We start from the raw sequence: 26037 nt of genomic DNA, 5'->3' as shown, positions 1-26037 counted from the left end.
TTTTGATATCACACGCGTTATTAGCCTATGGGATTGCATGATATTGCAAGTGTACGTGGCAGGTCAAGTGGTCGCAGATTCGCAATTGCAGAAATCAAAACAGCCGTAAGTTGGCCGCGTGCATGAGGCCGATGGCTGGGGGCTACAGGGTTAAATTTGGTAATGTGTAAAGTTCCGAGATTACTGCAACCATGATTGTATCTCAATGTTTTACTAACAAAGTCGTGGAAGATTTGCAAAATGTCAGACTCCGCAGGATATGCCGTAATATCTGACCGGTAGTGGTTCCATTTCTAGCGCCCCCACTCGTCAGGTGTACGGGGCTCCCCTGAACCCTGTCCTGCAAGACACAACGGACCGCTGAATGTCAGGAACTGACTTGTGGCAATGGTGGCATCCTATTCTAATACCACGGGAATTCAGTGAGCTCTTTAGAACGACCCATTCTATCCACAAATGTTTGTAAAGGCTTTATTTTATACACAAAGTATGGGAGCACGGCCCGCAAAATGCAAAAGAACGGACATTCTCCATAATTTTCGGACATTTCTACGGCGCGTACACCCATCCGTTGCAATATGGAAAGGTGTCTGCGTTCAATGGAAGTGAATGGGTCCGTTTTTGCAGACCGTGATTGCGGTTCGCAAAAACAGAGGTTTTTTACGGTCGTATGCATGGGGCCTAAGGTGTGTCCCAATACTTTTGTCCATATAGTGTACTTGGAATCCGGCTATATAAGTAGTAATGACACCATTCCCACCCACTATATTTTCTCTTTCTTGTTTTTCGCTCCCTTTTCTTTCGTTCCTTCCCTTTGTTCCTCCTTTTTTGGGACCGGTACAGTATGTCATTATTAGGCCCTGTTCAAATCACGTTTTTGCCCTACGTTTAGCATGTATGGCGGGAAAGTTATCCTTTTGGCCTCTGTCGGGCTGGTATAAGCCAGTATATCTTATTATTTATTTTTATTTTTTTGAAGGATCAAATATATATATATATAGTAGACATACCACACAGAATACGTTTTTTTTTAATATGGGAGCCTATAGATGACGTATGGCATACAGGTATACAATTACTGTATATGTCATGAGCTTTTAAATAGCCTTTCATGACGTATACGTTAAATGGATACCAATATACATTATGGGTAACGGAGCCATTAAACGGATGCCTAGTTGTCGCATCCCTTACCCATAGACTATAATCGTATACATCATGAACTCTCATGACCCCAGTTCACGACATATCTGTTTAATGGATTCAAGTTTATGGTGACGAATTCCACAGATCCGTCACAAACTACGCTTCCGTATACGTCTGAAGCTTTTCCCCCGAGTAATCGTCAAACGTAGCCAAAAAGTTTATCATGGGAAATACAGCTGTTGATGCAATGCTCCCTTAACCCCTTGGTGCACCTTAACGTAAAAGTACATCATGGATTGCCTTGCCTAAACGTACATTTATGTCAGGTAGATCGCGCGGGCACAGAAGCTGTGCCTGTGTGGTCACCAGCGGGAGCCTGGTGGTAATTGACTGCCAGGCTTTCACTGTAATGACCAGAAACCTCAGCTGTTTAACCTCTTAGATGCTGCAGTCAATAGTGACCGCAGCATCTAAGGAGCTTGACAGAGGGATGGGGCTCCTTCTGTTACCATGGCAGCCTAGGGGCTCTACTCTATATTGGCTGCCATACTATAAAATAGTGTGTTGTAGTGTTTGACATCTATAAATATTGTATTATATCTTTATACAAATTTCCATCACTCATTAACAGAATTGAGTATATACTTTTATACTATTGCATGATGTCATTAAATTGTGTTTTGATACCGTGCATGTGATATACTGTTGCATATCACGAAATTATATTTTGATGCCCTGCATGCTAACACACTTAGGCCTTATTCACACAAACGTGTTATACGTCCGTTCTCCGCGCGTGATTTTCACGCGCGTCGCACGCACCTATGTTAGTGAATGGGGCCGTTCAGACTGTCAGTGATTTTCATGCAGCGTATGTGCGCTGAGTAAAACTCACGACATGTCCTATACTTGCACGCGTTTCGCGCAGCACGCACCCATTGAAGTCAATGGGTGCGTGCAAATCGCGCACGGAAGCACCTCCTGGGTGCCGCGCATGATTCGTGCAACAGTAGTAAAAAGAATGAATGAAAACCGAAAAGCACCTCGTGCTTTTCTGTTTGTAAACATAAAACCAGTGTCATAATGATGCCGGCTGCGCGAAAATCACGCAGCCACGCACCATATACAGATGCCACACGGAGCTTTTGTTTTTCGCTCGTTGTTTTTTTTGGGTTAGTTGGTTTGTAGTGGAAGCCCCATTATTTGTGGTGAGGTTCATGCGTGTGTTTTTTTTCATAGAGCAAACCCACAACACAAAAATAAAATAACCCCTAAAAGAAAGGACTTAAATGTAGGAGCTCATAATTCAATTCTATCATCGAGCTGAGATAGGGAAGGCTTTCTAAAACTTTGTAACTTCAACTAATAGTAGAAGGTTTTAATGATCTGAATTTTATCTGTTTCAGGCATTACAAAGCCGAGGATGCCATGGTACGGAGAAGTTTGCTCGTGTACTGGAAACGGTATGGGTAAAATATGGGCATACACTTACTCATTCACTACTAAGTTATCTTGTAACATACTGTATGATGTTTGCTGTGTAATTTAATATTTATAAAATATTTTCAAACGTTATTTTTTTTCCTCTCCGAAAAATCACATTTATGTACTTACTATATGGACATGTGTGATAAAACATAGCACCAGCTTGTAGACCAGATAAAGTCTGATATAAGCGTTAGAATCCTTTTTATTTATTCACACGGTGTCCTGGCTAAGTATTTCTTAGAGCTGGCCATGCACATTATACATTTCGGCTGAACCTTCAAATTCCAAATTCAATGGGATCAGTTGACAATTGAATGTGTATTGAAGGAGTCTTCCGGTCTTCTGATGTCTGCTGTTTGGGGATTGAAGGCTCGGCATGTTAAAATTCAACAAGCCTGATCCTTCGTTCCTCTGAGAGGTAAGCGGCCTATCCCATTTTCGCTATTAAAATATACATGCATGCTCAAGCCATCTAATGGTGTACTGTATGTTTATGGGGAAGTTGGGAGGGATAGCTGTCGAATGAACCCTCACTGCCCGACTCTAGGGTGTTGTGTAGCAGCCAGTGTGATAAGCAACCAGTTAGTATACTGTATCTTCATGCTCTTATGGAAATAATCATAGTCACCCTCTGCACTAGAGAAGGACTGATGCATTATGATTACCAGTACATCCACCTCCTGCATAATTTCAGCTGGTTTTAGGGCTCCTATAGATAGATAGACATATACACACACACGTGTCACATTATTATGACCACCAGCTAATATCCAGAGTAACCGCCGTGTGTAGCACAGATAGCAGCTAGATGGGCTAGGAGTGACTCTATAAGGAGCTGGTAGGTTGTCTCCGGTATCTGGAGCCATGCTGTCTCCAGTGCATCCCACATTTGCTGGCGGGTGCGTGGGGGAGGATCCATAGAGCGAACAAGACGATCGAGGTGGTCCCACAGATGCTCAATTGGGTTCAAGTCTGGCGAATTAGGGGGCCGGGGAAGTACTTGAATGTCTTGGTCGTGCTCTTCCAACCACTGTCAGACATTTCTAACCGTGTGACATGTCGCGTTGTCTTCCCGGAAGATTCCACCTGCTACAGGGAAGACAGACACCATGTATGGGTGGAGGTAGGGATGTCACGAAACCAGAATTTGGACTTCGATACCGATACTTCATGTAGTGTTGTGATACTCTATACCAAAACGATACTTTTGCCAACAATAATAATAATAAAAATAAGTTCTTCCGTTTTCTGATGTGAGGCGCGTGGTGTGATGAATTTTGAACCTCCACGTGCCTCACATTAAAAGTAATTAACCCCATCATGTTCCTCAGTCATAATGGACAACATTGGGTTAATGTTTGAGGTACATGATGGGGTTAATTATTATTAATGTGAGGCACATGGAGGTTCAAAATTCATAATACCTCGTGCCTCACATTAATAAGCGAAAGAAAGCCGTTTTTTATTTTATAACAGCGTAAACATGAATGGCGCTATAAATGTGTTGTTATGGTCGTGACAATACCGAATATGTGTATATTTTATGTATCGAGACTTATTTGAATGTTTATTGTAATTTGTGTGTGTGTTTTTTAAATTTTTATTTAACATTACTTTATTTATTTTTAAACTTTAATGTACTGGCATATATCTATATGCCAGTACATTAGCCTGTGTACTGATAGTACACAGGCAGTTGTTAGGACATACCTAAGTATGCCCTAACAGGAAATATGGTCAGACAACCCTGGGGTACTTCAATGAACCCTGGGCTGTCTGCCCATATATGGTATGGCTCTCAATCGCGTCACAGGAATTCCCTGTGACGCGATCCAAAGGGCATGCCCCCTTCTCCTTTTCCCCTGAATGCTGTGGTCAGCTTTGATCGCAGAATTCAGGAGAATAGCGGCGGCGATGAGCGGTTTCTCTGATCTCCGCCGCGGGGCTGCGGCTGTGTAATACAGCCATTGCCCCGCTCCTAACAATAAGTTTGTGCGCAGTCAGCATGAGGTGATGCGGCCGGCACTGCAATAATGAGCAGCGGCGCAGGCACTGAAGACAGAACTTGGGGTTGTTTTGCAGTGCCGCCGCTCATTAGTGCAGCGCTGGTCGCATCACCTCATGCTGACCGCGCGCGCACTTGTCAGGACTCGGGAGCGGGGCAATGGCTGTATCACACAGCCGCAGTCCTGCTCTCATACATTCATGTGTTACTATACTGAACTGTGCGGCCGCACAGCTTAGTATCGAAATACATGAAATAACGGTATCGATCAGTTTGGGGGTGCACAGTATCAAAACAGTATCGAAGTTTCGATGCATCATGGATCCCTAGGTGGAGGTGATCTGCAATGATAGATTCATGCTCAAATCGGTTCAGAGTGCTCTTACATGGATGAGTGGGCCCAGAGTATGCCATGAAAAAATTCCCCAGACCATAACGCTGCCGCCACCAGCTTGTGTTCTTCCAGCAATTGTTGCACGGTGTTTGTTCTCTGTTTCCCGCCTGACACGCCCACGTCCATCTGTTCGATGTAGCTGAAAACGTGACTCATCGTTGAAGGCAACCCTTTGCCTATCATCAGTGGTCCAATTCCGATACTGCCGTGCAAATTGAAGCCTTTTTTTTCTGATGCATCTTTGTTAGCATAGGAGCAGTGACAATCTTCCTGCTGAACTGTTGTTTTAGACACGTCTGGTAGCCCCTTGGTTGATTTTCACGGTGGGCTGCTCCACTGTGGCGTGTCGTTTGGCCCTGGCACACCTTCATAGCAGACGTTCACCTTTCACATCAATGGCATGTGGTGCTCTGCGGTTTCCACGTATTTCTAATGGTGCTGTTTGTCCACTCACGATACAATTTCACCACAGCAGCACGCGAACAGTTCACAAACTGCGCTGTTTGAGAAATACCGCCACCCTTGGCACGAAAGCCAAAAATCATGTGTTTTTGCAACTCTGATAAATCTCCCCTTTTACCCATGGCAACAACATGTGATATGTGTTCAGACAGCCTATCGCACACCTTATATACCGACCGAGCCAGCCCACTAGACATCACTTCCTTCATGGGCTACGTGCTGCTGACGTCGAAAGTAGGAGGCGGTCATAATAATGTGACTCGACTATGTAGATCTACTTAATGCTTAGGCACCGGAGAACTGTCATGGGGGAATTTTAGCATCATGTATATAAAAAAAAAAATAGACTCATAAAAAGTTAAGCTATTGCTCAAAGCAACCAAATAAATTGCAGCTTTCATTTTGCCGGTATTTAAAGAGGCTCTGTCACCAGATTTTTCAACCCCTATCTCCTATTGCAGCAGATCGGCGCTGCAATGTAGATAAGAGTAACGTTTTTGTTTTTTTAAAACGAGCATTTTTGGCCAAGTTATGACCATTTTTATATTTATGCAAATGAGTTTTTCTAAAGTCCAACTGGGCGTGTATTATGTGCGTACATCGGGGCGTTTTTACTACTTTTACTAGCTGGGCGTTCTGACGAGAAGTATCATCCACTTCTCTTCAGAACGCCCAGCTTCTGGCAGTGCAGACAGAGCCGTGTTCTCGAGAGATCACGCTGTGTCGTCACTCACAGGTCCTGCATCGTGTCAGACGAGCGAGGACACATCGGCACCAGAGGCTACAGTTGATTCTGCAGCAGCATCGGCGTTTGCAGGTAAGTAGCTACATCGATCTTACCTGCAAACGCCGATGCTGCTGCAGAATCAACTGTAGCCTCTGGTGCCGATGTCTCCTCGCTCGTCCAACACGATGCAGGACCTGGGGCAGGAAGTGAGTGACGTCACAGCGTGATCTCTCGAGAACACGCTGTGTGTCTGCACTGCCAGAAGCTGGGTGTTGTGAAGAGAAGTGGATGATGCCGATTCGTCAGCATCATACACTCCCATTCACAACGCCCAGCTAGTAAAAGAAGTAAAAACGCCCAGATGTACATACACAATACATGCCCAGTTGTACTTTAGAAAGCCTCATTTGCATAAATATAAAAATGGTCATAACTTGGCCAAAAATAGGAGATAGGGGTTGCAAAATCTGGTGACAGAGCCTCTTTAATGAAAGGAATGATGTTATGTGATTGGCTGCTATGGACAAAGACTCAGCCTTTAGTGTGGAGTAGTTTTTATGCATGAGACTTTTTGTCTCCATGCTGCAGTTTTACTATTGTTTTTATATTAATTAGCACGAAACTTTTTTTGTTTTTCAGGTTAAGAAAGAGGTGCACAGACGAATGAGGTTGGCAGAAGAATCAATGCACAGGAAAGTAGAAATCTCACTTTATTATAAACCGTTGCACCCAGAAGTGTATGTATTACAGGTAAGCGCACGTATGAGTACATCTTTTCCAGGCTTGTGGCTTGGTTTGAACACACGCACGTTTTATTTGATTGTTATGCCAGCTTTACATCAGGGATAGGCAAAAAGAATCTGCTTCAGATTTATCAATAGATTTAATTTTTTAATTATAGTTTTTATTAAAGAAGTGACAAGTTGCACCTTCCCGCATTATAACGTGCATGTACATGATGGTGATCGCGTGGGCACTGAAGCTACGTCCGCACGATCGCCACCGCTGCAACGGCTGAGATTGAAGAAACCTTCAATCTCAGCCGTTTAACCCCTTAAATGCCGCGATCAATAGCGACCGCAGCATTTAAATCTTTAAAAAAAAAAAGGTGAACATTAAATATATAATAAAATCATTGTTTTCCATAAAAAGTGGTTTTATTTAATAAAAGTGAAAAAAAAAACAACTTGGAAAAGTACACATATATGGTATCGCTGCGATCGTAACGACACAAAGAATAATGTTAACTCATTAACCTCTTCCCTCCGCAGCCATTTTTCGGAATCTCACTTTTGTTTTTTCCTCCCCACCTTCCAAAAGCCGTAAACGCTTTTATTTTTCCATCAATATTGCCGTATGAGGGCTTGTTTTTTGCGGGACGAGTTGTAGACTTTCACAGCACCATTTTTTGTACAATATAATGTAGTGGGAAATGAGGAAAAAAATATATGTGGGGTGGAATAGGAAAAAAACTGCGATTCCTCAACCTTTTGGATGGTTTTGTTTTTACGGCGTTCACCGTACGGTAAACACGGCATGTTAACTTTATTCTGCGGGTCAATACGATTACAGCGATACCAAATTTATATAGTTTTCTTTGTTTTATTACTTTTACAAGGAAAAAACTGTTAAAATTTAAATTTGAGTTTTGTCGCCACATTCTGAGAGCCATAACGGTTTTATTTTTCTGTCGATTTAGCCGTGTGAGGGCTTATTTTTTGCGTGGCGAGCTTCAGTTTATATTGGTACCATTTTGGGGTACTTGAGACTTTTTGATCACTTGAGACTAAATAATGATATATTGTAATCGTTCAGACTTTTACGGACGCGTTGATACCTGTTATGTTAGCTTTTTATTTTTTTTACATTGTGCTGGAGGGAAAATGGGAAAAGGGTTTTTTTTTGAGCTTTTAACTTTTACGTTTTTTTTTTTATTTGTTAAAAAAAACCTTTATTTTACTGTTTTTTACTTTTTTTACTTGTCCCCCTAGGGGACTTTAACCAGCGATCGTTAGATCGCTTGCACGATATACTGCAATACTAATGTATTGTAGTATATCGCGATTCTGACCGTCTCCTATGAAGCCCTGCCATAGGCAGGGCTTCATAGGAGTACAAAGATGGCGGACCTGGGGGACTTCGTCCCAAGTAAAAAATAAATAAAAACCCACTTTTTCCCCATACAAAATGCTTTATTATGAAAAAACAAAAAAAAGGAAAAAAATGACATATTTGGTATCGCCGTGTCCATGGCGACCCCACCTATAAAGCTATTCCATTATTTAAACCGCATGGTGAACGCCGTAAAAAACAGTTCCAGAAATGCTGTTTTCTGTTCATCCCGTCGTAAAAAAAATGTGATAGAAAGTGATCAAAAGGTCGGATGTACTACAAAATGCTACCAATAAAAACGACAAGTCGTCCGTCATATATCTGCATCGGCAGAAAAATAAAAAAGTTATGGCTCTTCAAATATGGAGACAAAATAACAAATAATTTTGAAAAAAAAAAAGTGTTTTTACTGTGTAAAAGTAGTAAAACATAAGAAAACTATATAAATTTGGTATCGTTGCAATTGTAACAACCCGCTGAATCAAGTTATTGTGTTATTTATGTCACGGACACAGGGTATGTGGACCCACTAGGCCGCTCCGCCGTAGCGGGGAGGCAGCTGACCAGGTCACAGTCTATGCGAAAGTCAATGGCAGTCAGTAATGCTTGGGTACCTGAAATAGTCCGGACGGTGGCTGTGGCTACAGCACGGATGGAGGCTGGTGCGGCAGGTGGCGCCAGACGTGGCGGGCAGTATGCGATGAAGCAGACGACACTGGACGTGGCAGGAGACAATGGACGTGGCAGGAGACACTGGACGTGGCAGAAGACACGACTCCAACGCTGGTAGGCACAGGAACTGGAACAATACGGAATACAGGAACGGGTAAAACAGGGCACGGGTAACAGCTGGAACGGGAAACACTAAGGGACCATTTGCGAGACAGACTGGGATAGACTAACAACGCTCAGGCAAGGATTAGAAGGCCTGGGGCCTTCTTATAGACCAGGAAATCGTGGCAGTTGATGATGACACAGCCGAATGGAGCGGAAGTGAGTGCTGGCGTCTCCTAGGAGGGAGACGGGGACCAGCACTCACGGATCCATGGCTGCGGGCGTCGGGAGGTGAGTAAACCCGACGGCCCGCGGCCATGGACGCTACAATTTATACCACACGGTAAACCCAAAAAAATTATAAAAGTTAATCAATAAATTATTTGTACCCCAAAATGGTGCTATTAAAAAATACAACTTGTCCCACAAAAAACAAGACCTTATACAGCTATGTCAACGCAAAAATAAAAAAGTTATAGCTCTTTCAATGAGACGATGGAAAAACTTAAAAAATGGTTTGCTCATTAAGGCCTACAATAGGCTGGTCACTAAGGGGTTAAGTTCTCATAACAAGAGCTTCATTTGTTATTAGTTTACAACCCCTTTTATGAGCTATAAAAATGGCAACAGGACTTTTGACTAATAATTGTATTTTCTTATTATTATAAGGAGTCTTTTTTAACTGAAGAATTTTTGGAAGCTGTTCATTTCTGTGAGTCTCATAATGCAACTTTGGAGGGTCTTTTAAACCACCTGCATTCAATCCCAGGTAATGTGCTTTTTGATATTTATAATACCAGATATATATATATTTTTTTAATGTGAACAGGTATTAAAGTGTACCTCCAGTGTATTATAAAAGCTTTACAATGCTCTTAGATCCTCATGTGCAGTACCTTTTATGAAGCCTTACCTTTCAAAGCTCAGCCGTTTGTGTTGCAGATCTGTCCTTCTTAAAGAGGCTCTGTCACCACATTATAAGTGCCCTATCTCCTAAGGAAATGGGCGCTATAATGTAGGTGACAGCAGTGCTTTTTATTTAAAAAAACGATCTGTTTTCACCACTTTATTAGCGATTTTAGATTTATGCTAATGAGTTGCTTAAAGAGGCTCTGTCACCAGATTTTGCAACCCCTATCTGCTATTGCAGCAGATAGGCGCTGCAATGTAGATTACAGTAACGTTTTTATTTTAAAAAAACGAGCATTTTTGGCCAAGTTATGACCATTTTTGTAGTTATGCAAATGAGGCTTGCAAAAGTCCAAGTGGGTGTGTTTAAAAGTAAAAGTCCAAGTGGGTGTGTATTATGTGCGTACATCGGGGCGTTTTTAATACTTTCACTAGCTGGGCGCTCTGAAGAGAAGTAACATCCTCTTCTCTTCAGAACGCCCAGCTTCTGACAGTGCAGATCTGTGACGTCACTCACAGGTCCTGCATCGTGACGGCCACATCGGCACCAGAGGCTACAGTTGATTCTGCAGCAGCATCAGCGTTTGCAGGTAAGTCGAGCTTACCTGCAAACGCTGATGCTGCTGCAGAATCAACTGTAGCCTCTGGTGCCGATGTGGCCGTCACGATGCAGGACCTGTGAGTGACGTCACAGATCTGCACTGTCAGAAGCTGGGCGTTCTGAAGAAAAGAGGATGTTACTTCTCTTCAGAGCGCCCAGCTAGTGAAAGTATTAAAAACGCCCCGATGTACGCACATAATACACACCCACTTGGACTTTTGCAAGCCTCATTTGCATAACTACAAAAATGGTCATAACTTGGCCAAAAATGCTCGTTTTTTAAAAATAAAAACGTTACTGTAATCTACATTGCAGCGCCTATCTGCTGCAATAGCAGATAGGGGTTGCAAAATCTGGTGACAGAGCCTCTTTAAAGCCCAAGTGGGCGTGTTTTTACTTTAGACCAAGTGGGCGTTGTACAGGGGAGTGTATGACGCTGACCAATCAGCGTCATGTACTTCTCTCCATTCATTTAGGCAGCACATAGGGATACTTTTAGATCGCTATGTGCTGTCTTATACTAATACGTTATCGATACTGAAGCGTTTAGACAGTGAATAGACATTCCATGGGATGTATATTCACAATCTCTGCACTTCGTTACTGTCTCTTGTCTCTATGGTAATTACAGCAGAGGAAGCGTAATCTCGTTGTAACCTGTCATCTACAGCGTAATCTCGCGAGATTACGCTTCCTCTGCTGTAACTACCACAGAAACAGTAACGAAGTGCAGAGATTATGAATAGACATCCCGTGGAATGTCTATTCACTGTCTAAACACTTCAGTATTGTTAATGTGTTAGTATAAGACAGCACATAGCGATCTAAAAGGATCCCTATGCGCTGACTAAATGAATGGAGAGGAGTGCATGACGCTGATTGGTCAGCGTCATTCACTCCTCTGTACAACGCCCACTTGGTCTAAAGTAAAAACACGCCCACTTGGGCATTAAGCAACTCATTAGCATAAATCTAAAATCGCTAATAAAGTGGTGAAAACAGATCGTTTTTTTAAATAAAAAGCACTGATGTCACCTACATTATAGTGCCCATCTCCTTATGTAGGAGATACGGCACTTATAATGTGGTGACAGAGCCTCTTTAACTCGCTAACAGTTGTTATCATGGTCTTCCATGTCAGGGAGGATTCACACACCGCATAAGCCAAAAGCCACCTGGGAAAAAAAAATGACTCCCACTGGAATCAATGAGGGGCAATTTTGGAAGTTCTTTGGCGCTGATTCCAACGTGGTTTCCGCATCAAAATCACCGCTAAATACCTCAGTGTGAACTGACCCTAACACACAGGATCATCATAATATCGATGACATCTAAGATGATGAACTTTTTTTAAATCATAGTTTATTAACCCCTTCCCTCTTTGGCCACTTTTGACCTTCCTGACAGAGCCTCATTTTTCAAATCTGACATGTTTCACTTTATGTGGTAATACCCTCGAAATGCTTTTACCTATCCAAGCAATTCTGATATTGTTTTCTCGTGACACATTGGACTTTGTTACTGGCAAAATGTACTCGATACATTCAGTATTTGATTGTGAAAAACACCAAAATTTAGCGAAAAATGTGTATTTTTATAAATTTAAATGTATCTGCTTGTAAGACAGCCAGTTATCATCCCTTTTATTCCTGTACCCCATATCCAAAAAGTCAGACAGGCAATTATACCACACAAAATAGTTGCAAATTAACATCCCCCATATGTCTACTTGAGATCGGCATAGTTTTTTTGAAACATCCTTTTATTTTTCTAGGACACAAGGCTTAGAACTTTAGCTGAAATTTCTCACATTTTCAAGAAAATTTCAAAAGGCTGTATTTTCAGGGGCCAGTTCAGTTGTGAAGTGGCTTTGAGGGCCTTACAAATTAGAAACCCCCAATAAGTCACCCCATTTTAAAAACTGCATCCCTCAAAGTTTTCAAAACAAAAGCAAAGGAGCACCTAGTGGATTTTGGGGCTTCCTTTTTATGAAAATATATTTTAGGCACCATGTCAGGTTTGAAGAGGTCTTGTGATGTCAAGAGGGGCAACCCCCCACAAATGACCCCATTTTGGAAGCTACACCCTTGAGGAAATTATCTGGGGGTATAGTGCGCATTTTGACCCCACAGGTTTTTTGCAGAAATTATTGAAAGTAGGCCGAGAAAATGAAAATCGACTTTTTTTTCCAATAAAACGTAGGTTTAGCAATTTTTTTTTTTTCATTCCCACAAGGACTAAAGGCGAAAAAGCACCGCAACATTTGTAAAGGAATTTCTGCAGAGTAAAACAATACCCCACATGTGTTCATAAACGGCTGTTTGGACACACGGCAGGGCTCCGAACGGAAAGAGCGCCATTTGGCTTTTGGAGCTCAAATTTAGCAGGAATGGTTTGCAGAGGCCATGTCGCATTTGCAAAGCCCCTAAGGGGACAAAACAGTGGAAACCCCCACAAGTGACCCAGTTTGGAAACTACACCCCTTGAAGAAATTATCTAGGGGTATAGTGAGCATTTTGATCCTACAGGTATTTAGCAAAAATTATTGGAAGTAGGCCATGAAAATTAAATCGAAATTTTTTCAAAGAAAATGTAGGTTTAGCGAATTTTTTTCTCATTTCCACAAGGACTAAAGGAGAAAAAGCTATTTCTCTCGTGTAAAACAATGCCCCATATGTGGTCATAAATGGCTGTTTGGACACACGGCAGGGCTTAGAACGGAAGGAGTGCCATTTGGCTTTTGAAACTCAAATTTAGCAGGAATGGTTTGCAGAGGCCATGTCGCATTTGAAAAGCCCCTGAGGGACCAAAACCGTGAAAACTCCCAAAACGTGACTCTATTTAGGAAACTACACCCCTTGAGGAATTCATCTAGGGGTGTAGTGAGCATTTTGACCCAACAGGTGTTTTCATAGATTTTTTTTTAGGATTGTGCAGTGAAAAGAAAAAAAATATTTTTCTTCAATTTGACGTAGCTTTAGCTCAATTTTTCATTTTCTCAACAAATAAAGGGGAAAAAAAGGAACCCCAACATTTGTAAAGCAATTTCTCTGGAGTACGGAAATACCCCATATGTGGTCATAAACTGCTGTTTGGGCACACGGCAAGGATCAGAAGGGAAGGAGTGCCATTTGGCTTTTGGAGTGCTGATTTTGGTTTCTGGTCGCTATGTCGTATTTGCAAAGCCCCTGTGAGACCAAAACAGTGGAAATCCTCCAGAAGTGACCCCACTTTGGAAGCTACACCCATCAAGATATTCACCTAGGGGTGTAGTGAGCATGTTAACCCCACAGGTGTTTTGCAGAAATTAGTGTGCACTAGATGTTGCAGAGTGAAAATGGGATTTTTTCCATAGATATGCCAATATGTGGTGCCCAGCGTGTGCCACCATAACAAGACAGCTCTCTAATTATGATGCTGTTTCCTGCTTTTAGAATCACCCTACATGTGGCCCTATTCTTTTGCCTGGACATTTGACAGGGCTAAGGAGCGAAAGAGTACCATGCGAAGTTGAGGCCTAATTTGGTGATTTACAAAGTATTGGTTCACAATTGCAGAGCTCTGATGTGAAATAATAAAAGAAACCCCTGAGAAGTGACCCAATTTTGGAAACTTCACCCCTCAAGGCATTTATTAAGGGGTGTAGTGAGCATTTTCACCCAACAGGTCTTTCCATAAATTATTGCACTGCAGATGGTGCAAAGTAAAAATGTCCATTTTTCCCTAGATATGCCATTTCAGTGGCAAATATGTCATGCCATCTTGAGCCACTGGAGACACACACCCCAAAAATTATTAAAAGGGTTCTCCTGGGTATGGCGATGCCATATATGTGGGAGCGCCATTTGGCTTTTGGAGAGTGGATTTGCTTGGTAGTAGTTTTGTTTGGAGTTTTACTGGTATTTTAGTTTATAACGTGGGGGCATATGTAAGCTCGGCAGAGTACATCAGGGGCATAGTCAGGTGGTATAATAATGGGGTAAAATAATCCATAGATGTGTGTTACGCTGTGAAGCAATCCTTTATGCACAGGCCCCCTTTTGGTCCACACTCTGCACCTTTGCAGTTTGGGGAATTTTGCTGGGAAAGTGTTGTCCTGGTATAATATGGGCACCCTCTCTTCCACCAGATATGTTTTGGTCCTACCCTTCCTGGTTCCCTAATTTTAGGGCCTTGATAAATCGCCTTTTGAAACAGAAGAAATGTTCCCCTCGGGCCTGCACAACTGAATTTTTTTTTTTTTTTACATATTGGAGCCTTAAGTAATTTATTTTTTCATAGACTTAGAGGTACGAGGGCTGTTTTTTTGCGAGACAAGCTGTTATTATTGGTACCATTTTGGGGTACATGCGACTTTTTGATCACTTTTTATTCTATTTTTTTGGGAGGCAAGGTGACCAAAAAACAGCAATTCTGGCATAGTTTTTTCTTTATACAGTGTTCACCATGCGTTATAAATGACATGTTACCTTTATTCTACAGGTAAGTCCGATTCCGGCGATACCAAATTTATAGCACTTTCTTATGTTTTACAACAATAAAATTACTTTTGTATAAAGAATGTATTTTTTCCGTCGCCATGTTGTAAGAACCGTAAGTTTTTAATTTTTTAGTCGACGGAGCTGTATGAGGGCTTGTTTTTTGCGAGACAACCTATAGTTTTTATGGGTAACATTTTTGGATACATGCAACTATTAGATCACTTTTTATTCCAATATTTGTAGGGCAAAATGAACAAAAAAAACAAAATTCTGGCATTGTTTTTAACTGGTTTGCTTTTTACGCCGTTTACGGCATGGAATAAATAACATAATTTTTTTATAGTTCAGGCCGTTGCAGACGCGGCGATAGCAAATATCTATGGTTTAAGTATTTTTTTGAATAATAAAGGACTTGATAAGGGAAAAAGGGCAATTGCGTTTTATTATTTTATAACTTGAAACTTATTATGTTTTTTACAACATTTTTTACACTTTTTTTTTTGTACACTTTTCTTTAGTCCCACTAGGGGTCTTGAAGGTCCAACTTTCGGATTCTTTTTCTAATACATTGCACTATCTATGCAGTGCATTGTATTAGATCTGTCAGTCCATCACAGACCGCAAGCCGATTAGGCTTCGCCTCTGGGCGGGGCCTAATCGGCTTCCTTAATGGCAGAGCAGGAGGCCATTGTTAGCATGCAAGGCCGCCGATCTGCTGCCAACTTCTAAGATGCAACGATTGCTGCATCTAAGGGGTTAATGGCAGGAATCGGAGCTAGCTGGATGTCAGCTGTAACATACAGCTGACATCCACCGCTGATGACGCCGCCTCAGCTCCTGAGCCGGCACCATCTAGCCGGCGGCTACGTAAGCCTCCGGTCGTGGCCTGAAAGTCTTCTGTACTAGGCATACCGGGAGGCCAGTGTTAGGCCTCCGGTTGCCTTTGCAGCCACCGGCACCTTAGCAATTTCATTGCTGGGGTCCGATAAGCTGCAAACACCTTAAATGCAGCGATCGCTTTTGACCGCTGCATTTAAAGGGAATGTGTCGCTTTTTTTTTTTTAAACAGTTAGTATATAAGTGATTACACATTGTTTTAATTTTTTCACAAGTCAGGAAATATTATAAATTAGATTCTAATTTATAACATTTCCATGTGCTGGTCACTAGAGGGAGCAATTCCCAAAATTGCAGCATTGGCAATGTGGTAAAGCAACCTCATTGCTTTATGCTGCAAATTTGGGGTAGACACACTCGCTCTAGTGTCCTCACACAATCCCCCCTCCCTTATTCTGGCTAGTGCCAGGAGAAGAAAGGGGCTGAATCTTCAAACCTCCTACACTGTGTGCCGCCATTTTCTGAGCGAATACACAGTGTAGGAGGATTAGATACAGTGGTAATCAGACAGAATAACATGAACATACACGAACATAATACACACATCACATACACAAACATAACTTGCCTCCGCTCCGGTACCTTGCGTCTTCACTGCCTTGAAGATATGGCCGGAAGCCGCGAACGGAAGTCATCATCTTACTGTCCGGCCGCGGCTTCCGGTCCACATGAAAATGGCGCCGGATTTCGCTCTGCCAAAGACCTTCCTTTTGGTCTGTGTGGGAGCGGCGCATGCGCCGTTCCCACACAGACGGTGTACGCTATAGTGAATGGAACGGCTCCCGTATTCCATCTCTGTATGTGTCGTTAATCGTCACATACAGAGATGAAAAAAAAAATGGCAGCCTACGTAGAGAAGTAAAAGTAAGAAAAAAGTAAAAAGTACAACATAAGAACACAAATAAATAAAATGTATTTTAATATCATACTAAAAGCAATATTATATTAAAAAAAAATAATTTCGTGACACCTTCCCTTTAAGGGGTTATTGGTGGGGATCGGAGCAAACTTCGGTCCTCGCCATTACCCCAGGGTGTCAGCTATAACATGCAGCCGACACCCGGGGGTGGTGGCACCGACTCAGCTTCTGAGCCGATGTCCACCATTTGTCTATGGATACGGCAAAATGCGGGAATCACTAGCTTTCCATGACGTATCCATACGACAATTGTCGGGAAGGGGTTAAAGATTTAACAATGCATTATGTAATCATTGATTCGCAAAATGCAAGAGTAAATAAAAACCGCAATAAAACATACATATTAAGTGTATGCACATCTTTTGTGTTGTAAGAATAGTAGCCCATGAAAGAAAGAAAATTAGTTAATAAACTTAGATGTGATTGATATTATTGGGACACACACAGGACCTATTGCCAGCCTCATACAAGCTACACATCTAGTTGTGCCCAAGCTTTTGAATTACACCCCTATTCCCCCATCTGTTTGTGAACAGATGGATATATTTCTGAAGATCCAATGTCTTTTATGTAAGTCCTCCGTCTTTGTCCTACCTGATTTTTGTTTAAACAAGGTATAAAATGGTTTTGTTGTCCTTCTTATACTGTTATATGCCTATGTTGAAATCTGGTATATTGCCTCCTTTGCCGACTTCATTTGTTCTATATACAATGATGTATGGATTTCTGGGGTTCTCAATAAAACGAATTGAACCGTAACGGAAGTAGCTATGTTACATGTGTACTTATCAGATCTGAGTTGTCTCAAAGCTTGCTTTAAGGAGATCAATTCAAATCATAAAATCTGAAATAGCACATCTCAAAAGGCGTCATTGTCATCAGGGCTGGCCTTAGGGGTGTGCAACCTCTGCCACTGCACAGGGCGCATCACTTCAGCAGGTGGAAAGGGGTGCTGCACTGGCTCCCTTCCCCTGCTTGTGTTTCAGAAGCCCCTTAGCCCAACAGCTGCCTTTTCGCTCGGGCGCTTCTTCTCTGTGGCGTCGCTACCGGCCATAGCGGCAACACCGGACATGAGGGCGCCTGTGATGCCCGTCAGGATGGGCTCCCCATGGCCGGCGGCACCGCTAGCAGCCGCTTTGGCTGCTACAGCGGTAGCGACACCACGTTCAATAGTATCTGCGTCCTTAGGACGCAAATACTATTGAACACTAGAGCAGGGAGGTATCTACCTGCTCTATCTACTAGCGTCAGTACAGTGACGTCAGGGGCTTCTCCTGGAGTGGAATCCCCGGTCACAGCGTCAGCAACGCTGTGGACGGGGATTCCGCTTCAGGTGTTGCCCCTGGTGTCACTGTCCATATATGGACAGAGACATCAAGCGCTCCGTCCAGTAGCGGAATCCCTGGCCACAGGGAGATTCCGCTCCTTCAGGGAGCTACAGTGGCGCTAGCACCCCCCTTCCTGTAATACCTGCAAGGGGGCTGTGTGGCACCACCTACCAGGGGGCTGTGTGGCACTATCTACAGGGTGCATGTGTGAGGGGCGGGCTGGTGGTCATTTTACTGTGAGGGGCGGGCTGATGGTTATTTTACTGCGAGTAGCGGGCTGATGGTCATTTTACTGCGAGTAGCGGGCTGATGGTCATTTTACTGGGGTGGCTGATGGTCGTTTTACTGTGAGCGGGGGGGCTAATGGTCGTTTTACTGGGGGGGGCAGATGGTCACTTTATTGGGGGAGGTTTTTTGTTTTTTTTCCAGGGGTGCCTGGAGTTTCAAAAGGTTGGGAAACTCTGTACAGGATCACGGCGGCCTAGGCAAGTATCTCGTCGTCCTCGTTGTGGAGCAGCTCAGTTCGTCGTGGGAACGGGGCCTAGGTGAGTACAATTTGTTTTGGGGGAGGTGGGGGCTGTATGGCACTGTGTACATGGGGGAGGTGGGGAATTATGGCACTGTGTACAGGGAGGAGGTGGGGGATTCTAGGCACGGTGTACAGGGAGGAGGTGGGGGATTATAGGCACGGTGTACAGGGAGGAGGTGGGGGATTATGGCACGGTGTACAGGGAGGAGGTGGGGGATTATGGCACTGTGTACAGGGAGGCTGTATGGCACAATCTACAGGAGGTACTATTTACAAGGGAAGGCTGTGTGTGGCAGCCAGTGGAGGGGGACATTATACTGTGGGGAGGCTACTATGGTACATTATACTGTGTAGGGGCACTACAGGGGGCAATATACTATTTGTGGCACTTAGGGGGCATAATACTGTGTGGGCACAATTAGAGCACAAAATACCGTGTCCTTGAAGGGGTCATAATATATTATATTATTATTATACTGTATGGGGGTGTACTAAAGGGGCATTATACTGTGGGGGGCGCCAAAAGATAATTTTGCACGGGGCGCCATCTATCCTAACGCCGGCCCTGATTGTCATTTTCAGTTCCAGGATCTGGAACATTCACTAACTTCAAGATAAGGTGAACTTTTTTTGTATTTTATTTTTAACTCCAATATCGTGAGATACCTTTAGACCACTGTTTAGATTCTATGTGGCCATTAAGACTGATGAAATATTGATGTCTCTACTGTGATTACATGTATTGCCATAGTACGTAATAAAGGATTCATATGCCCACTGACTACTCTCTCCTCCTACTGCACATAGGAGGAAATGGTAGTCTAATTCCTTCTCTTGCTTTACTGATGCCACGATAAAGATGTTAGTAGAGGTATGTGAAGGTAGAGTGCGGTCATGCCATTGTGACATACGTTATAAGAATCTGCTATCCACTGCTTTCGGAGGATCAGAGATATCCAGGCCTTTTCATTGAAAGTAATTTTTTATTTAATGTTAAACGCAGGTGAATGGAGAACTGCTTCGATATTTTGTTCTCTGAAACATTTGTCATAAAATGTTTGTTGTATCCATAGTCCCACAGGAGAATAGTAGGAACCGGTTTTGAATTTTGCTAGATGTCCGTTGTTTTGGTTATTAGCGGAGTAAATAAATGACCCATGAGGTCCAAAAGATTGTCTGTATGTACTCGACGTGTACTAGTTTATTTACTTATGTTATTTGGAATTGTGAGTGTGTATATTTTTTTTTTACCTCCCCACTTGTTTTCTTTTTTTTTAAGGTAAAAGGATATATTGTTTCCCTTTATTTCTTCCTCAGTTTTGCACAGACTTTGTGGCAGAACTTGAAAACTTTGAGAAATCACAATTGGACAAGGGACGGCCAAACACAATGAATAACTATGGGGTATTTTTTCTTATTTTATATTTTACTTATGTATATTATATTATTTTTATGTAGTGTATATTAAACTCAAACTGGACACAGTAAAAAATAAAATGAAAAATATGGATCTGTAATTCTGAGTTAAATAAGTGGTGGTATTTAACTTAATTTCGATACGTAAACATGAATGAGGCATTATAGACAGAAAGGGCATAACAAAATTTATAAGCAGGCAATACATGTTCTATTTGTGCAGATATCATATTCCAGATACAAGAATAGAGCAGGTTGGGGAAGTAAAACTCATGGAGAATACTATCCTGGCTGCTTTGTTCAAAAATAATTCTAAATATATAAACCCGTAGGGGGAATTTATGAACTTTTTTTTCTACGTTATTTTACTGGCGTAAAAAAGTCGCAAATGCAACAGAAGTTGCAATTTGTGCAAAACATTCTACTTTTGATGCATTTACAGTTTCAGAAAAGTGGGTGTAGCTTATGAAGGAGCGGGGCAGGTCATGACCCCACAAATTTACTATAGCTTACATCAAAAACTGATGTAAATTATAGCGAAAATTTACATTGATTTCTCATTCGGACACGAACAGCCAGAGATGCACCTAATTTAATTAAAGGCATGTGTCTAATTCAGTAGGCGGCTTCTTAAAATATCTCTCACATGGTGTGACTTAAAGGGGCTTTCCGCTTTCTAATAAGTCTTAACAATCAGATCCCAAATAGCTATTAAACAAACTTTCAAATATGCATACCACTCCGGTCATGTGACGCCACTCCCATCGGAATTCTGGACTTCTGATGATGACTTAACCATTCAGCACTCTTTCGGACAAATTATTCTTCTGGCAGGCTCACTGAATGGCGCGTCATCAATGACGCTCGTTCAGTGGATTGTTCCAGTCGACCAGGCATCATTTCGGCGCATGCGTGCCTAAAAGAATGTCTCTTTGAACCACGCATGCTCAGTTTAGTGAGCCTCGATCCCGGCACACAACATGCTGGAGGAGAACTAGTGCATGCTGGGAGTGGATCCAGAAGCCGTAATAGAACGAACCGAGGAATGTCAACAAATTACGTTTTTATGGTGGAATTTACTTGAAAAGTTAAAAAGGGAATTGGGTAGGGTTTATGTGTGGAAAATTAAAGGGAATGTGTCGTGAATTAAACCTTTTTTTTTTTAAGTAAGTTACTTATTTCTATTATATTTTTTACGTTTTTTGTTGTATGTTTTTTTTCTTCCACAAGGTGGAAAGTATTAAAAAGTAAATAATAATTTGACATGTTTTCCTATGTTGGCCACCAGAGGGAGCACTTCCCAGAATTACAGCAAGGTGAATAAGGCAAAGCAACCTGACTCACAGCTGCCGTAAATGTGGAAGGGAATCTCACCCCCCCACCCCCCTCCCTCCTACAAGCCAGGAAAAGGTGTCTTCAAATTGCTAAGCAGTGTCCGGCTGACATTTTGGGTGTGAATGTTGAAATGAAGCTCGCAGAAGCTATAGGACACCCCAAAAGGCTAAGGGTATGTTCACACGCTTACTAAACAAAGGGAAAACGGCTCCTGATTTTCAGCCATTTTTTAATCAAACTCGTGTTTTTGGTAGCTTTTTTTACGGCCGTTTTTTTAGCTGTTTTTCTTTAGAGTCAATGAAAAACGGCTCCAAAAACGTCCCAAGAAGTGACATGCATTTCTTTTTGGCGGGCGTCTTTTTACGTCCCGTTTTTGGGAAATGGGCACTTAAAAAAACGCCTCGTCGGTACAGAACGCCGTATTTCCCATTGAAACCAATGGGCAGATGTTTGGAGGCGTTCCGCTTCCGATTTTTCAAGACGTTTACTGCCCCAAAAACGGCTGAAAATACTGCGTGTGAACATACCCTTAGAATGATGAAAGTGAAGTGAATGATTTTTCAGTTGACAGGTTCACACGGCGTGTATTTGAAAAACATTTTTTGCGCATTTTACATGTCTCTCCTACTAAATGTCTTTTATCCCTCCATCCTGCTGACAGTCTCCTCCAGCATCAACGCCCAATACTGCTGACCGTCTCCTCGAGGGTCACCATACAATCCTGCTGACAGTCTCCTCCAGCATCACTGTCAGCAGGATTGTATGGTGATGCTGGAGGAGACTGTCAGCAGGATTGGGTGGTGATGCTGGAGAAGGCTGTCAGCAAGATTGGGTGGTGATGCTGGAGGAGACTCACAAAAAAACATAAAAACGTAAAACATGAGAACACAATTTAATAAAATGTTTGAAAATATTACATTAAAAGCAATATTATAAAAATAAAAAAAAAATTCATGACACCTTTCCTTTAACCTAATTTTTTTTGTAGATACAACAGACCCAGCCAAGTAGTCACTACAGGGTCACCTGACTCCTATCACATCTTGTATCACCTTTCCTCAGCAGGCAGTCATAACAGAACTTTCTCCAGCCTAGAAGGGTGTGTTCACATGTCGCAGTTAAATTGCGGTTTCTGCTGTGATTTTTGCAAAACGTAAACATTTTGCAAAAGAGCGCAGTTTGATCATGACATGTGAACACGCCCTTAAGGCAGGGCTCTGCAGCGCAATGTGTTGGACTTTGACCTCATGTAAGATCTCAGCAAAGACTCGCATGCCATATCCTCCTATCCAGGAAGGATTTTTAAAGTTGGAGAAGATTCTTCAATTGAATTTTTTCAATAAGTGAAAAAAATCCAATAGCGGTACAAAATTGTAGATGTATGACGTTGCGTGTTAACATGCAATGTCATGTGATCCCATAAATTAACACTGCATGCGATATTGCACCGATTTGCAGTAAAACCGCTTGTTGACTCGGTATTCGCCTACACTTTAACCAGACTGAAGCATCTACATGTTCCTACCGTTAGGCTGGATTCACACAGGCAGTTTTGATGCAGTTTCTGTTGATGTTTTTTAAGCCAAAGCCAAGAGTTGATCAGAATGGAAGGAAAATTTTAGAGAAAAAAAAATTATATATTTCCTCTTTTGTATTCACTCCCGGCTTTGGCTTAAAAATGACAATAAAACTGCACCAAAAACTGCATTAAAACGGAATGTGTGAATCCAGCCTTATAGGCGAGCATATGGAAACAATATGCGGCTGGTGTATAACACATTTCACCTATTTTGCTTTCTTGCCTAGGTTCTTCTGAATGAGCTTGGATTAGATGAGTCATTCATTACTCCTCTTCGTGAGAAATATCTGCGTCCCATTGCCTCTATTATATATCCAGATTGGGGAGGTGGCTACTTGGACAGCCACAAAGCCTTCGTCGTACAGTATTCTGAGGATAAAGACTTAGATTTGAGCTGCCACTATGACAACTCTGAGGTCACACTGAATGTTTCACTGGGAAAAGCGTTTACTGATGGAAACCTGTATTTTTCTGATATGAGAGAGGTAATTCTACAACATGCTTATTACGTATATTGAACTAAAACACGCTGTAATTTTAGTCGGCATGATTAAGTGATTGATTTAGCACGTGTTCTATTTTGGTTGTTTTTTTGATCTTCAAGTTTACTAACAGGTTTTTACTTTTTTTTGCAATTGTGAAGTCAGATCACTGGGAGGTATAAGGGTGTATATACATGATACGTTTTTTCCACAGTTTCTGCAGTCTTTTGGAGTTTTATCACGTGATTTTCCCAATCACAGCAAGACCACGTCGTTTTTGTAAAGACACGAAAAATGGCTCATGTAATTATATACTAAGGCCCTGTTCACACAGAGTTTTTTGACGAGTTTTCTGTCGTGGAAACCGCTCCGCAAAATTCGTCAAAAACCGCCCGAAAATGCCTCCCATTGATTTAAATGGGAGGCGGACGAGTTTTTTTACCGCGAGCGGAAAAACCGCGTCACGGTAAGAAGAAGCGACATGACCTATCTTGAGGCGGTTTCCACCTCCAAAACCCCATTTCAATCAGTCAGAAACGGGAATAAAATGCCTCAACGAGTGTTTTGACGAGTTTTTGTCAAACCACTGTGCAAAAAACGTCTGGAGCAGCTTTTGCAGGAGGAATTTTCCTCCTGCAAAAAAACTCTATGTGAACACAGCCTAAGGGCCCATGCACACGAACGTAAAAACGCCCGTAGGCAAGTATCTCGTCGTCCTCGTTGTGGAGCAGCTCAGTTCGTCGTGGGAACGGGGCCTAGGTGAGTACAATTTGTTTTGGGGGAGGTGGGGGCTGTATGGCACTGTGTACATGGGGGAGGTGGGGAATTATGGCACTGTGTACAGGGAGGAGGTGGGGGATTCTAGGCACGGTGTACAGGGAGGAGGTGGGGGATTATAGGCACGGTGTACAGGGAGGAGGTGGGGGATTATGGCACGGTGTACAGGGAGGAGGTGGGGGATTATGGCACTGTGTACAGGGAGGCTGTATGGCACAATCTACAGGAGGTACTATTTACAAGGGAAGGCTGTGTGTGGCAGCCAGTGGAGGGGGACATTATACTGTGGGGAGGCTACTATGGTACATTATACTGTGTAGGGGCACTACAGGGGGCAATATACTATTTGTGGCACTTAGGGGGCATAATACTGTGTGGGCACAATTAGAGCACAAAATACCGTGTCCTTGAAGGGGTCATAATATATTATATTATTATTATACTGTATGGGGGTGTACTAAAGGGGCATTATACTGTGGGGGGCGCCAAAAGATAATTTTGCACGGGGCGCCATCTATCCTAACGCCGGCCCTGATTGTCATTTTCAGTTCCAGGATCTGGAACATTCACTAACTTCAAGATAAGGTGAACTTTTTTTGTATTTTATTTTTAACTCCAATATCGTGAGATACCTTTAGACCACTGTTTAGATTCTATGTGGCCATTAAGACTGATGAAATATTGATGTCTCTACTGTGATTACATGTATTGCCATAGTACGTAATAAAGGATTCATATGCCCACTGACTACTCTCTCCTCCTACTGCACATAGGAGGAAATGGTAGTCTAATTCCTTCTCTTGCTTTACTGATGCCACGATAAAGATGTTAGTAGAGGTATGTGAAGGTAGAGTGCGGTCATGCCATTGTGACATACGTTATAAGAATCTGCTATCCACTGCTTTCGGAGGATCAGAGATATCCAGGCCTTTTCATTGAAAGTAATTTTTTATTTAATGTTAAACGCAGGTGAATGGAGAACTGCTTCGATATTTTGTTCTCTGAAACATTTGTCATAAAATGTTTGTTGTATCCATAGTCCCACAGGAGAATAGTAGGAACCGGTTTTGAATTTTGCTAGATGTCCGTTGTTTTGGTTATTAGCGGAGTAAATAAATGACCCATGAGGTCCAAAAGATTGTCTGTATGTACTCGACGTGTACTAGTTTATTTACTTATGTTATTTGGAATTGTGAGTGTGTATATTTTTTTTTTACCTCCCCACTTGTTTTCTTTTTTTTTAAGGTAAAAGGATATATTGTTTCCCTTTATTTCTTCCTCAGTTTTGCACAGACTTTGTGGCAGAACTTGAAAACTTTGAGAAATCACAATTGGACAAGGGACGGCCAAACACAATGAATAACTATGGGGTATTTTTTCTTATTTTATATTTTACTTATGTATATTATATTATTTTTATGTAGTGTATATTAAACTCAAACTGGACACAGTAAAAAATAAAATGAAAAATATGGATCTGTAATTCTGAGTTAAATAAGTGGTGGTATTTAACTTAATTTCGATACGTAAACATGAATGAGGCATTATAGACAGAAAGGGCATAACAAAATTTATAAGCAGGCAATACATGTTCTATTTGTGCAGATATCATATTCCAGATACAAGAATAGAGCAGGTTGGGGAAGTAAAACTCATGGAGAATACTATCCTGGCTG

At 42.1% G+C, this 26037-nt stretch overlaps 1 protein-coding gene across 2 annotated transcripts in view; it reads left to right on the top strand.

Moving 5' to 3' along the window:
• The window catches only part of OGFOD2 (2-oxoglutarate and iron dependent oxygenase domain containing 2), a 49026-nt gene that overhangs the window by 381 nt on the left and 22608 nt on the right, over positions 1–26037 (top strand). The window contains exons 2-7 of one of the 2 annotated variants that reach the window (XM_075834097.1): positions 2553–2609; positions 6862–6972; positions 9778–9877; positions 20052–20176; positions 23330–23587; positions 25645–25731. In XM_075834097.1, coding sequence (XP_075690212.1) covers positions 2553–2609; positions 6862–6972; positions 9778–9877; positions 20052–20176; positions 23330–23587; positions 25645–25731 — 738 coding nt within the window. Of the gene's footprint in view, positions 1–2552; positions 2610–6861; positions 6973–9777; positions 9878–20051; positions 20177–23329; positions 23588–25644; positions 25732–26037 lie in introns of those variants that run through there. The other variant, XM_075834098.1, reaches the window with a different exon arrangement.

The sequence above is a fragment of the Rhinoderma darwinii genome, chromosome 1, assembly GCF_050947455.1.
Source record: "Rhinoderma darwinii isolate aRhiDar2 chromosome 1, aRhiDar2.hap1, whole genome shotgun sequence".
Lineage (NCBI taxonomy): Eukaryota > Metazoa > Chordata > Amphibia > Anura > Rhinodermatidae > Rhinoderma > Rhinoderma darwinii.
The sequence above is the reverse complement of the archived record's forward strand: the minus strand, read 5'-3'. Positions and strand labels throughout refer to the sequence as shown.